Genomic DNA, 14,047 nt, shown 5'->3' on the forward strand with positions numbered 1-14,047 from the left:
GCTTTGTGGAAAAGCAGTGCCATCTAATGATGGTGATGGGTAGTGCAACTGTGCTCACTCTAGGTCCATCTAACAAGTCCAGAGGAGAAATCCAGATCCCTGCCTTCTGCTCAGGGTTGAGTGGGTAAGGCTGCTTCCCAGCCCAACCATTAGCACTGACTTCTGAGGCAGTGAAGGCAGGGAGAGGCAGGTATAGGGGAAGGTTACCTCCCTTTCTCCAACTTCCCCAAGCCCAGAGCAGCGCCTCAATCAAACTTAGGTAGAGGTCCAGAGCTGGACTTAAGCATTGATCATAAAATGTTGGAGCTTGAAGAATCCTTAGAGACCATTCTCCTAGTTTAACACTCAGATTTTATAAAGAAGATAATTGAGGCCCCTGCAGGTTAAGTCACTTGCTAAAGGTCATCCAGGTATGACACAGGAGAGCTCTGCTTCAAGACTATACCCTCTGATGAAAATTCCAAGGCTTCCCCTACTATAGGGACCACCTAAGGCAGGCCCCTCATTTTACATGAAATAACCATGACCCAGAGATGGTAAGTGAATTAATTGTTCAATTCAAATATTAAAACCCAGGTCTTCTGCCTTCTGACTGTGTGGTCTTTCTACTTCAAGGGGGCTAGGAATCCAATCCAGTGAATGATCTGAGGATAGAGGACCCAGGACTCTTGACTCCCAGAGGGCCCAGGACCCCCATTCCAGGGCTCTGCACCCTGCACTGTACTGATTGGCAGTACTGAGTGATGGGGCAGTGGCAAACATGGAAGGGCTAGTCACCAGCTCACTCTTACCTCCTGTTTTTGAATCCTATCCCCATTCTATTTTTGACACCCTATAGCTTCAAAATCCTGCTGCCCTCACACTTCCCCTTGCTGTCTAGGCCTTCCACTGCAGAAACCTAAGTGTAACCAGTCCTCCCTGGCTTTGTTCCCAACCTTGCACATTCTCTATCCACTTCATTATCTCCCCCCACAACACACACCCCATCTAAATTTACCGGTCCCCCTCTCCCAGGGCCATGCTCTATTTTCTCCAAATTAACAGGGAATTTACCAAGAAATTAATGATCCTAAGGAGTTAAGTGATGGAAGTTTGCATTTTATTCCAGGAGATGCAACACTTTAATTTCCCCAAAGGGAATGGCCATAGAGCACTTTAGTCTTTGAAATATCTTGGTAAAACCTACAAATGAATGCAAAATGGCATAATGGAAAGAGTCAGAAAATCTGAGTTTGAATCTTACACTGCTGATTACTAGTTGGGTACCCTTAGGCAAGCCTTATACTCTCTCTGGGCCTTAGTTTCCTTGTTTCATAAAGGGAGGGAATTAGATCTAGTGACTTCTAAGTCACTTAGCTCTGACAGTCTATATTCTTAGGTCCTTTTCTTTCTTTCTTTCTTTTTTTTTTTTTGCAGGGCAATGGGGGTTAAGTGACTTGCCCAGGGTCACACAGCTAGTAAGTGTCAAGTGTCTGAGGCCGGATTTGAACTCAGGTACTCCTGAATCCAGGGCCGGTGCTTTATTCACTGCGCCATCTAGCCGCCCCCTCTTAGGTCCTTTTCATTTCTGACATTAGATGTTTTGACATTAAATTAAACAAATTATGGGAAAAATTATTAACTAGCTCCTAGGAGCAAGGCACTGGCTAGGTTCTGAGGATATGAAGATACAAGCAAGGCAGTTTCCAAAGACTGTTCCAGCTCTGATGTAGGACAATGTGATACACTGTGGGGAGAAAAACCACTGGATTTGGAATACAAGGCCCTAGTTTGGAATTCTAAGCTATGCCACTCACTAGCTGTGTGATATGGGACAAATAACTTTACTTCTTTGGTACTGTTTCCTCATTTATAAAATAAGAGTTGAATTAAATAATTTCTATGGTCTCTTCAAGGTCTAAATCTATGATCCTGTGATCAGTTCTATATTCCATGATCTATGGTCTGAGCTATATTATAATTGGCCAGAAGTGAGACTAAGCTAGACCCTTACCTCCTCCCAAGCCATCTCAGAGGCCCTCTGGGGGTGCTTGGAGAGTCCCAGACAGAGCTAGAACCAAAAGGATCCTCTTTTACCTCTCCTATTTTCCTGCCAAAGTCCTATTCCCCCTTTCTCGTCTCAGCTGTATACTGAATCCTTCCTCATATCCACTCCTACTAGAAGGAACCCAGAATCTTCTCTCTACTCTGATCTTTAGGCCCATTCCCTGCTTCCAAATGGTGGTGTTCTTGTCTTTTGGGACAGACACCTTGATGCATCCTGAGGGTCCCCAGGCTTTGTCATCTGACCTTTAGCTCTATCCTTAGGACCATCTATCCTGTAGTGATATTCTACCACAGTTGTTGTTTCCCCCAATTAAACTGTGAATCATTGGATGGCAGCAACTGTTTTCTTTTTCTCTTTGTCTCTCCAGTGCTCAGGTATAGTGCTTGGCACGCAGTAAGCACTTAAAAAGTGCTTTTAAAAATTCATTCATTCAGTTCCAGCTCTGGTCAGCAACTTTCTCTATTTCAGGTCCCTTTGAGCTCTAACAATCTACATTTTCTATTTTAAGGACCCTTCCATCTCTAAACACATGATTTTATGGTCTGTGATCCACAGTCTAAGGTCTAGTCCAGCTCTGGTTATATTTATAGCCTAAGGTCCACTGGAGATCGGACATACTCTATTGTAGGCTCCCTTCCAGCTCTGCCTTCTATGTTCCAGATCCAAATGTCCCTTTTACTCTAAACCTATAATTCTACGATCATGTATTTTATGTTGGCATGTTAGGCTTTGTGACAGTTGGTGGGCTGAGGTCCTTCTGGGTAGTGAAGTCACTTTTGGGCATTGAGGTTTTTGGCAACACCACTCAGATCATTCCACATTGGCCTATGGATACATAAATATGACCAACTGGTTTTACTAGCATAGAGTTGTGGTCCCTGGTAGGCAGTCCATAGGTTATAATGAAACACAATGACAGTTTCATGTTCCTCTGCCATCTCTGACTCAACAAATTGTGTAGAGCTAAGGGAGAACCAAGAAGGACAGTAGGTCTTGAGCAAGGAGGGGCCAGGTGCCCCTGCTGCTCCTCTAACCCTGGAGGTAAAGGGAGACACCTGTTCCAGGAATTGCCATACCTGACATCCTGTGAGTGGCCAAGCTTGCAGGCTTCCTTCCTGAGCCTGGCTAAGGTGGCTCCCCCTTCTCTTTGTAGACTCACCAGCTGGGCATCACTAAGCACAGTCTCCATCATCTTTTTGTATTTGGTCATGTTCTGAGCTGCCTCCTGCAGGGAAATGGGGAGGCATCAAAGTCAAGTTCAGGCTTGGCAATCCTACCACCTTTCTCAGTCCATGGACTTGGACTCTAGAGGTGTACCCAGGCTGTTTTTTTGGTGGTGGGGGGGGGGAACATTGGTCTTGTTATTCAGTTTTTCAGTTATGGCTGACTCTTCGTGACCTTATTTGAAGTTTTCTTGGCAAGGATACCGGAGTGTTTTGCCATTTCCTTGTCCAGCTAATTTTTACAGATGAGGAACTGAGGCAAACAGGGTTAAGTGACTTGACTGGGGTCACATAGTGAATAAATGTCAAGCTGGATTAGAACTCATGAAGATGAGTCTCCCTAATTCTAAGCCCAGTGCTTTATTCACTGTGCAACCTAACTGCCTCTTTGTTAATTCAAGTTGATATAAGAGCTGTATTCAAATAGTGCAAGGTTACAAAGCATTTTATACACACATATATATGTGTATGTATGTATATATATGCGTGTGTATATATAAATATACATATACATGTATGTATATATAAATATAAAATCTCATTAGATCCTCACAATTTTGAGGTAGGTAGTCTTGAACCCCCATTTTACAAATGAGGAAACTGAGGCATACAGAGGTTAAATGACTTATGCAGGGTTACACAACTAGTAAAAGTCTGAGGAGAGATTCAAACTTGGGTCTTCCTAATTGTTAATCTGCTGGGTTTTTTTTTTTTCATTTTACCACATTTCTTGCTCTGTGACTCCAGACTCTGTGTTTCTATGGGTCTCAGGTTCCATATATGTAAAATCAGAATGATAATAGTACCTACCTCACAGACATGTTGTGAGGATCAAATGGGATAATGTACAGAAAATGCTTTATAAACCTTCATGTACTATGTAAATGTCAACTGTTATTATTAAAAGTACTTTGGACCTGGAGCCCTGAGCCTGGTCACTTTTTTTTTTTGGTGAGGCAATTGGGGTTAAGTGACTTGCCCAGGGTCACACAGCTAGTAAGTGTTAAGTGTCTGAGGTCGGATTTGAATTCAGGTACTCCTGAATCCAGGGCCGGTGCTCTATTGACTGGGCCATCTAGCTGCCCCCTGGTCACTTTTTAACATTAGTTATTAGCTGGGTGATCTTGGCCTTTTCCCTTTCCTTTTATTTATTTGTTTATTTAATGTTTTTAGAAATCATAAACATTTTAAAGTGTTGAGTTCCAAATTCTGTGCTTTTTCCTTTTCTTATATTTCTTAGTCTTGTCTTTCCAGTAGGCTGAGCTCTGAGCAGAGCGTATGGCTTATACCTCTGTGTTCCTGACACAGCTCTTGGCACAGTGCTTGTCATGAGGGTTGAATGAGATCATGGATATAAAAGTTTAATAATGACCAATCTGCTGAACTGGCACTGGCATGATTCTTCTTTGGGGACCTTAAGCTTCCCAGGGCCAGATGAAAAGTCTTCGGTGGCCCCTGGGGTCTTTCCAAATGCAGTCAACTCATCAGTTTTCATTGAGCATGAAAAAAAGTGCCACTGGTCTACAGCTCATTCTATAAGGTCTTGAACATCTGGAAGACTCAGTTCAAACCTGCACCGTCTGCCACACCTGGGGATCTGCAAACTGTCAGGCAGAAGGGAGAAGACACTGGCTAGCTGCCTGCTCTGGGGACAGCAGACTGGAGACAAAGGGTCTGTCACCAACTTGCCCTTGGCTAAGTCATATATCATTGCCTTTTGGGGGGCTCAGCTTCCTCCTCTGTAAGATAGGGACAGCAATGCCCCATGTAAATAATTAGGTAATGCAAAAACTATGAGGCTCTAGGTAGGGCTTGCTCCCTGCCCCCCTCATTTTACTTCTTGTGCTCACCTGTACTCCCTTGGGGGGCTTGCCCTTCTCAAATTCCTGGATGGCATCTTGGAGCAGTGTGGAAACCTTGTGGAGTTCAGTCAGGAAGGGGTCCACCCTCTGGAAGAAAGAGGTCCCAAGGAGATGGCAGTTAGTGCTTTGCTTGGAGGGTGGAAGGAAAGCATAGAACTGAGAGTGGAGTTACAGTAGAATAGAAGTTCCTTGAGGTTAGGGATGGTTTTTGCCTTTCTCTGTAACCCCAGGGCCTTGGCATAGAGCCTCACACATTGTCAGCAAGTTCTTAATAACATTTTTGTGGATTGGAGAAGGCAGAGAGTTTATAAGCAGATATAGGCTTTTCCTGCAGTCCTTTGGGCATCAGTGAGGTTATGTGAGCTCTCTCATGCTGCCTGAGAATGATTTTAGCATCAGTGTACACAGAACCCTGTTTTGAGAGTCAGGAAATCTAGGTTCTAGGGGCCAGTTTTCCAAGTTGTCAAACAACATTCCTGTGCCTTTGTTGACTCATAAAGTGGATACAGTCCAATTCCTGCCCTACTTCTCTTGCACATTGTGGTCATGAGGATAAAAAAGAGATAATGGATATGAAAAACCTTTTGAAAAAAAATTGAAAGTCCCCTTCTAGTGTCTGCAATTATTCTGGTCTCAATTATTATAACCTTCTTCATTGTTTCCATGGAGCTGGGGTCTCATCAATGGGAGTACCCCATTCAACCAGAAAATCTCAACCCTTCAAATCCTGTGATTCTCATTCATGTTAATTCAAAAAAGATTAATTAAATGCCAGCTGTTTGCAAGGCAGGTGGAAGACAAAGATGGAAAAACAACATAGTATCTGCATTCAGAGAGTTTACAATCTAATAATCAATTCTTCATCACATTCTTCATAGGGGATGCACCCAGTAAACTGGCTTCCCAATTTTGGAATGCCTTGTGGACACAGGACAGGCATAGGATTTTTTCTTTCTATATATTATCCTATAATCTTGAGACATGACTCCCATATCTTGATAGATATTTGTGCTGCTTCTGGAGGGCAAGTCATTATTGGTAAATTGCAACAAAAGGATTGCTGGGTCATAGGAACATAGCTTTATCTGTCTGTCTATCCATCCATTCATTCATTCATTTATTCATTTATTTAGCCTGATTCATATTTATTGGGAAAGGTTCTAGTGCACACCAATTGCATATGATGTGTGTATATATATATGTATATGTATATGTTTATATGTGTATATAGGCATATGCACATGCATGTAAATGTATTGTGTGCATATACATATATGTGTGTATGTATGTGTATACACACACACATGCACACACATAGTATGTTGTTGTTTCAGTCATATTCAATTCTTTGTGACCCCATATAGGACTTTCTTGGCAGTTATTATAGTCGTTTACCATTTTCTTCTGTAGCTCGTTTTACTGATGAGGAATTGAAGAAAACAGGGTTAAGAGACCTGCCCAGGATCACACAGATGGTAACTCATGAAAATGAGTTTTCCTTCCTTCAGGTCCAACATTCTATCTACTGTGCTACCTTGATATATACACACACACACACATATATGTATACACACATATACACATGCATACGCATACATATACACATACATATTTACACATATACATATACACACATATATACACACATATTTACACATATACACACATATACATATACACATACGCATATACATGTGTGTATATGTATATTGCCACCTTGCCCTGTGTGTGTATGTGTGTTTGTATGTATTTATAGCTACCTTGCTCTAAATCTATTTAGAGCTGGAAGGGACTTCAGACATCATCTAGTTCAACCCCCTTCATTTTAGACATGAAGAAACTCAGGCTTTGAGAGCTTAAGTGATTTACTGAAGGTAGCAGAGACAGGATTCAAATCTCGGTCATCTGATTCCAGGTCCAGGGCCTTTTCCACTGTATCTTATTGCCTCTCAAATTGTATTATTGCACATTATAATGTAACTGATAGTTATCTCTGCAAGACCCAGCTAACAACAGCTTACATTGCTATGGTGCTTTACAGTTTACAAAGCACTTTCCTATCCCTTATCTCACTTGATCCATAAGAACAACACTGTGAGGTCCATAGTGCAGGTATGATTATCCCAGTTTCACAGATAAGGAAACTGAGGCTCAGAGAGGGAAGGAAACTTGCCCAAGACCACTTTGCAGAGTTGCTGGCAGACCCACTAGGACCTAGCTCTCCTGATTCCCAGAAGACTGTAGTGGACTTACCACTACACAGAATCGCAGACCTTCCTCTGAGTTGGAAGGGACTTCAGAGGGCATCTGGGCCAACATGTGTTTGAACAGGTATGATAGAATATCCCTGGCAAGTGGTCATCTAACCTTTGGGGGTTATACCATACAGTGTAGTCTCTCTTGGAGTAAGCACTGGGATACCCTGAAAAAACAAACTTCCAGAGAGAAAGACACAAACTTACTGAGGGGTTGGGTAGAGGCTAGCAATCACCTCCTGCTCAGCCCCTGATAGACTTTGATTCTATCCTAGTCTCCATCATCCTAGCTGGCTTCCCTGATGCTGCCCAAACCAGTAGGAGAGTTCATGTCTCATCTATCCCTATGAGACTAGAAATTCTGCGAAGGGTGGCACCATGTCTTAATTGTCAGGGTCTCATGCTTGACAAGGGCAATAATGTGGCCTATTAGAAACAGCACTGTATTTGGAGTCAGGATCTGAGTTTAAGTTCTGGCTCTGCTATTTATCACTTAGGTGACTTTGGTCAAATGACTTATTGTTTCTGGGCCTCATCTGTCAAGTGAGAGAGGTTGAAAGAGAAGATTTCTGGGGGCAGCTAGGTGGCACAGTGGATAGAGCACCGGCCCTGGATTCCGGAGGACCTGAGTTTAAAGCCAGCCTCAGACACTTAATACTTACTAGCTGTGTGACCCTGGGCAAGTCACTTAACCCCAATTGCCTCTGCAAAAAACAAACAAAAAACCAAAAAAAGAAAGAGAAGATTTCTAAAGGCCATTCCCTTCCAGCTCTAAATCCTATAATTCTATAAGATGGTAGGTTCTAAAGGCTTTGAGGAAATGCTTTGAAAGGGGGTGTCGAAAGGACTGGATTTAGAGTGCGGAAGAACTGGATTCAAATCCTACCTCAGATACTTACTAGCTTTGCGACTCTGGACAAGTCACTTATATAAGTGTCTCTCTGTGCCTCAGTTCCCTTATACATAAAATGATGGAGTTGGATTTGGAGAACTAGCAACAGCCAAATCATTAGATTTCCAAGCAAGAGTACATGTTGCTCTAATGGTCAAGCTGTTCTCCTGGAAAATGAAAAGCAGGATGGAATGACTTCCCCACAGTGGGCTGGGCTAGTCCCCGGGAGACCAAACAGTGGCTTCTTCCCTTTACTATCTAGGATAACAGCGGTGCTCCAAGTTCCTGTTATGATCACATCCCAGAGAGCCCCTGGTTACATGGCCTTCTTTTCCATGGTTCCTCTTTCCATAGCCTATGTTAGAGCCAAACAGGAATACTCAGTGTTCCTTGAACCCTTCTACTTTTCTGCTCCCACGCCTTTGCCCATGGTTTTTTTTTTTCCTGGAATGCACTTTGTCTCTCATTCCTCTCCAACTTTGCCTGATCATTTCCTGCTGGCTCTTCCAGACCTCCAGGAAGCCTACCCAGTTAAATACACTCCCTCTCCTTCTGCTTTCTCACAGTTCTGTGTTTTTAACACACTTATTACAGCTTTACAACCCTACTTTGTATCATTGCAATTCACAGACATATCTTAAGTTCCCCAGACTTCAGACTGCCAAAATGATCCTCATAAGGCACAGATATGATGATGTGTTCCCCTTCTCAAAAAATCTCAGTGGCTCCCTATTGCTCCTAAGATAAAATGCAAATTCTTTACCCTCAGCATTTAAGCCCTCCATAATCTTGCTCTGACCTATCTTTCCAGCCTTATTTCATTCTTTTCATTATTTCATTTCATTATTTCACCACCCCCTTAACAACATGATTGAGCTTCTCATTATGTTGGATGAGTAGCCTTCTCCCACCTTTGCTCATTTGTGTGGGACATCCGTCTGGGATGTAGACTCTTCCTCACCACCTGGACAAATCCTTTTCTTATTCCTTCAAGGCTCTGTCAGGTTCCACCTCCTCCATGCAACCTTCTCTATTCCTCTCCACCCCGTCAACTGTGTGCAAAGAACTGGATTCAAATCCAATCTCAAATACTTGCTAGCTGTGTGTCTTATATAAGTACCTCTCTGTGCCTCAGTTCCCTTACCCATAAAATGGGTTGAACTTGGTGACCTCTAGAGTACATTTGGCCCTAAATCTTTGATCCTTGGGGTCAGTACCTTTCCCTTAGGACTGGCAATAGCCAAATCATTAGATTTCCAAGCAAGAGTATATATTGCCCTGATGGCCAAGCTGTTCCCCTGGAAAATGTGAAGCAGGATGGAATGACTTCTCCAAAGAGGGCTGGGCTTTCAATCAAAGTGTTTTCTTTCTCATTATAGTTTTCCTTGAACTCTTTCTCTGGATTTTTCTTTGGATCCTGTCACACTCTACTTTGTATTATACTTCCTGTGTTCTTGCCATTATCCCCTTATTAGAATGTTTTTCACATCTTTTTTTTCCTTTTTTTCCCAGGGCAATGAGGGTTAAGTGACTTGCCTAGGGTTCACTGACTTGCCTAGGGTTCACACAGCTGGTAAGCGTCAAGTGTCTGAAGCCATATTTAAACTCAGGTTCTCCTGAATCCAGGGCAGGTGCTTTATCCACTTTGCCACCTAGCTGCCACCCCCCCCCCCCATTAGAATGTGCAGTGGCTTACAACTCTCAGTTGCTCAAGGGCAGGGACTGTATAATTTAAAAATTTTTGTATCCTGACATAGAACCCCATTTATAGTTGATGCTTAATAAATATAAAATTGAACTGAAGGCAGAGATCATATCTTAGTTATCTGTGTTCCCTTCTCCGTATTCTACATAGGGTCAGAATCCCAAAGTAGTTATGAACTTTCCAGAGGGGTCTTCTCTTTGGTTGGAATAAGTCAGCTCTTTTAAGGAGGAAGGCAAAGGGGAGAAGACTAAAGGCCATGATTGTAAATACCTGGAAGAACTGAACCCACTGACTGTGGCAGTATGGGAAGGAGCCTTCCAGGTCTGGGGTCAGCTGGTTCTGGTCCACGTAGCGGCTTAGGGCTTTCAGGGATGTCAGCACCTCCACCTGGGTGAGGAGAAATTAAAGAAGATATTAGATATAAAGAGCATGGATGAGTCCTGGAGCTTGTGTCAGGCAATGAAATCCCTTTCTATTCCACCCTTCCTTTCTGGGCTGCTGCTCTAACCTTGTCTTTCACTTTGACAGAAGGACTTAGCTCTCCCAACCTGCCCTCCTTCCTTATTCCATACCTACATTACTCCACACCTACCCAGTCTTCTTCCTCCCCATAGGTATTAGATCATTGGATTTAAAGTTGGAAGGGACCTTGAAGACCATCTTGTCTAACTCCAGTCATTTTAAAAATGAGAAAATGAAGGCTGGGGGAGGGAAAGTGGCTTCTCTAAATACTTGTTGAGGTCATGCAGCTAGTAACAACAACAACAACAATATAGTTCCCAAGCATTAGAGCCAGAATTCAAAACCAGATCCTGTGACAGAAAAGCCAGTTCTCAGGCCATTACACCACACTGCCTTTTTAAAAAAATCTAGTCCCAGAACTCCGTTCAAATGACTCTAATTTCATGGAACCATGGATGGAGTCATAGAATCTCAGGGTTGGAAGAGATTTCGGAGGACATCTGGTCCAGTCTCTACCTGAAGCATGAGTTCTGTCCATAACATCCATTCCCAACAAATTGACATACGGTTTTGCTAAATGCCTCATGTTTAATGATTGATTGACTGATGGAAAACTACAGTGACTGATTCCATTTTGGGATGGTTCTGTTTGTTTGCTTTTTATCCATTCTCTTCACCAGTTTCAAAGAAGCACATTTATAAGCCTATGTGTTTATTTGAAAAGAGGGTGGCAATCTTTAAAAGTGACAAGACAGAGGTTCCAACTCTTTTCCTTTAGGGCTATAGTGGATGCTGGAGGGGTAGATTCTTTTTTAAAATTAATTAATTTTTTTTTTTTTTTTTTGCAGGGCAATGAGGGTTAAGTGACTTGCCCAGGGTCACACAGCTAGTAAGTGTCAAGTGTCTGAGGCTGGCTTTGAACTCAGGTCCTCCTGAATCCAGGGCTGGTGTTTTATCCACTGCGCCACCTAGCTGCCCCAATAAACATTTTATTTTTATTTTATTTTTTTGCAGGGCAATGAGGGTTAAGTGACTTGCCCAAGGTCACACAGCTAGTGTCAAGTGTCTGAGGCCAGATTTGAACTCAGATACTCCTGAATCCACGGTCAGTACTTTATCTATTGTACCACCTAATGCCCCTGGAGGTGTAGATTCTTACCAATAATAATATTAACCATGTGTGGACCCCCAATTCAGGTTGATACAATAGAAAGAGCAGTCAGAAGACCTGGGTTCAAATCCCACTTCAGGTATTTACTACCTTTGTAATCCTTTGCAAGTCATTTAGCCTTCTAGACCTGTTTCCTCAACTATAAAATGAGGAGTGGTGGTGGACTAAATGACCCTTAGAGCTCTAAGTCTATGATGCTCTATAGCAGGGCTTCTAAATCTTTTACATGTCATAACCCCCTTTGGCAATTTGCTAAAATAATGCTTTTAATGCAGAAAATAAAATACTTAGTATGACAAAAGAAACCAATTACATTGAAATAAAGAATATTTAAAAATATAATATATATTTAAAAAAATCATGGACCCTCTGGTAAGAGCCCCTGCTCTATATGGAATGTAGGGAAGGGTGCTGACCAACCATCGATAGGAATGCAGTGTTACTGAATGAGGTCCAAATCTTGGCTTTCCTACGAGTGTCATGATAATGATTAAAATTTATATGGTGCTTACTATATGCCAGGCACTTTACAGTTATCTCATTTGATAGTGGAAAGAGCGTAGCATTGGAGAGGCAACATGGCATTGTGTAAAGAAGACTGACTTTAAAGTCAGAGGAACGGGTTCAACGCCTACTTCTGATGCTTATTATTTGTGGGACCCCTGGCAAGTCACTTAAACTCTCTGGGTCTCAGTCTCCTCATCTGTAAAATGAGGAGTTGGACTCTATGGCCTCTAAGGCCCCTTCTGGCTCTTAGTCTATGGGGTCAGAGAAGCTAATTCTGCTTTTTTTTGGCAATATAATCTTGAGCAAGTTACATCCCCTCTCTGAGCCTCAATTTTCATCCTTGTAAAACTGGCAGGTTGGATTAGATGAGCTTTAAGGTCCCTTTCAGCACTGATGTGGGCACACATACATATATACACACATATGTGTATATATAATTTATTCATTCATCCATTCATGTATTTCTTTCTTTCTTTTTTTTATTGCAGGGAAATGGGGGTTAAGTGACTTGCCCAGGGTCACACAGCTAGTAAGTGTCAAGTGTCTGAGGCCGGATTTAAACTCAGGTACTCCTGAATCCAGGGCCGGTGCTTTATCCACTGCACCACCTAACTGCCCCCCATGTATTTACTTCTTATTTATTCTATACTCCAAAATCTCTTCCAGTTCTCACATTCTTTGTTCTACATTCTAAAATTCTGTTCAACTCTTACATTCTCTGTTCTAAGGTGCTTTTCAGCTTTGACATCTGAAATGAGCATAGTATCTACTCTAAATCTATGAGAAAAGCAACGGGCTGGGGCATATGAGGGCCAGGGTGGAGGTTGAGGGTTGGAGTATAACAAAGCAGCAATTCTCACAAACTAGGGACTGGCAGCTACAATCAGCCCATGGTCTCTGTAATCAGCCTGGCTGTTTTGGATCACTACCCCCTGCTATCATCCTGCTATAGGAAAGGGACACCCACTAAGACATATCTTATGGGAAGAAGCTTTTGTCCCTGGGGACCAAGTGATGAGCATCGCAGGCTCACAGGCCAAATAAATCCATTGGATGTTTTGATTTGAGGTGGGTGCCTAGAACATCCCCAGACAGAAGCCAGGAAGGGAGTTGTTGCCGTGTTTTTATATGCCTGTCCCCTAAGTAACAATTTGCCTGCCGCAGCACGTTTACTAACCCCCGAGAAAGATGGCGGCATTTTAAATCATTTTCCTGAGCAGAGCAGAAACATGAGCTTGTGCACTCATTATGGTGGTATATGGTGGTAATTAAAGGGAGCCACATTAAAAGAACACCATGCACAGCCTGGCTCTGAATGGCTGCTATAATGTATGTGGGGAGTGAAATAAGGACAAGGGACTTGTTCTTTTGGAAACATTGAGTTACCCCTGGTGGCTGCAGTACATTAACTGAAGCCTTGAGAAAGAAAAGTACATCCACGATCCACTGCCCCATAAAAGCAGTTTGAGGCTGAGATGACCATCCTTGTTCAGGACCATAGATTTAGAGTTGGAGGAGACCTTAAGAGTCCATCTAACCCCCTCCCCCCCACAAAAAAGGGGGACAGCTAGGTGGTGCAGTGGATAAAGTACTGACCTTGAATTCAGAAGCTCCTAGTTCAAATCCAGCCTCAAACACTTGACACTTACTAGCTGTGTGACCCTGGGCAAGTCACTTAACCCCCATTGCCTCAGGGAAAAAAAAGAGTCCATCTAACCCAAACCCCTCGTTTTACAGATGAGAAAACTGAGCCTGATAAAGATTAAGGGATTTATTTGAATTTATATAGATAAGAAGTAGCTGAGCCAGGATTTGAACCTGTGTCCTCTCTCTCCTCGGCTTCAGGAAGAACTGGGTTCTTGGCCCTATCTTCCCTGACGCTATGCATACAGGGACCCTGTCTTATTCATCTCTGACTCCCTC

The 14,047-nt window shown here is 42.7% G+C and overlaps 1 protein-coding gene across 3 annotated transcripts in view; it reads right to left on the reverse strand.

Annotated features, from left to right (window-relative positions):
• KIAA1755 (KIAA1755 ortholog) overlaps positions 1-14,047 on the reverse strand; it is a 109,881-nt gene that overhangs the window by 17,669 nt on the left and 78,165 nt on the right. For all 3 annotated transcript variants that reach the window (XM_043980444.1, XM_043980443.1, XM_043980442.1), the window contains 3 exons: positions 10,255-10,371; positions 5,121-5,219; positions 3,124-3,272 (listed from right to left, as the gene is read on the reverse strand). In XM_043980444.1, the coding sequence (XP_043836379.1) occupies positions 3,124-3,272; positions 5,121-5,219; positions 10,255-10,371 (365 nt within the window). The remainder of the gene's footprint in view (positions 1-3,123; positions 3,273-5,120; positions 5,220-10,254; positions 10,372-14,047) is intronic.

Source organism: Dromiciops gliroides, chromosome 2 (genome assembly GCF_019393635.1).
Source record: "Dromiciops gliroides isolate mDroGli1 chromosome 2, mDroGli1.pri, whole genome shotgun sequence".
Lineage (NCBI taxonomy): Eukaryota > Metazoa > Chordata > Mammalia > Microbiotheria > Microbiotheriidae > Dromiciops > Dromiciops gliroides.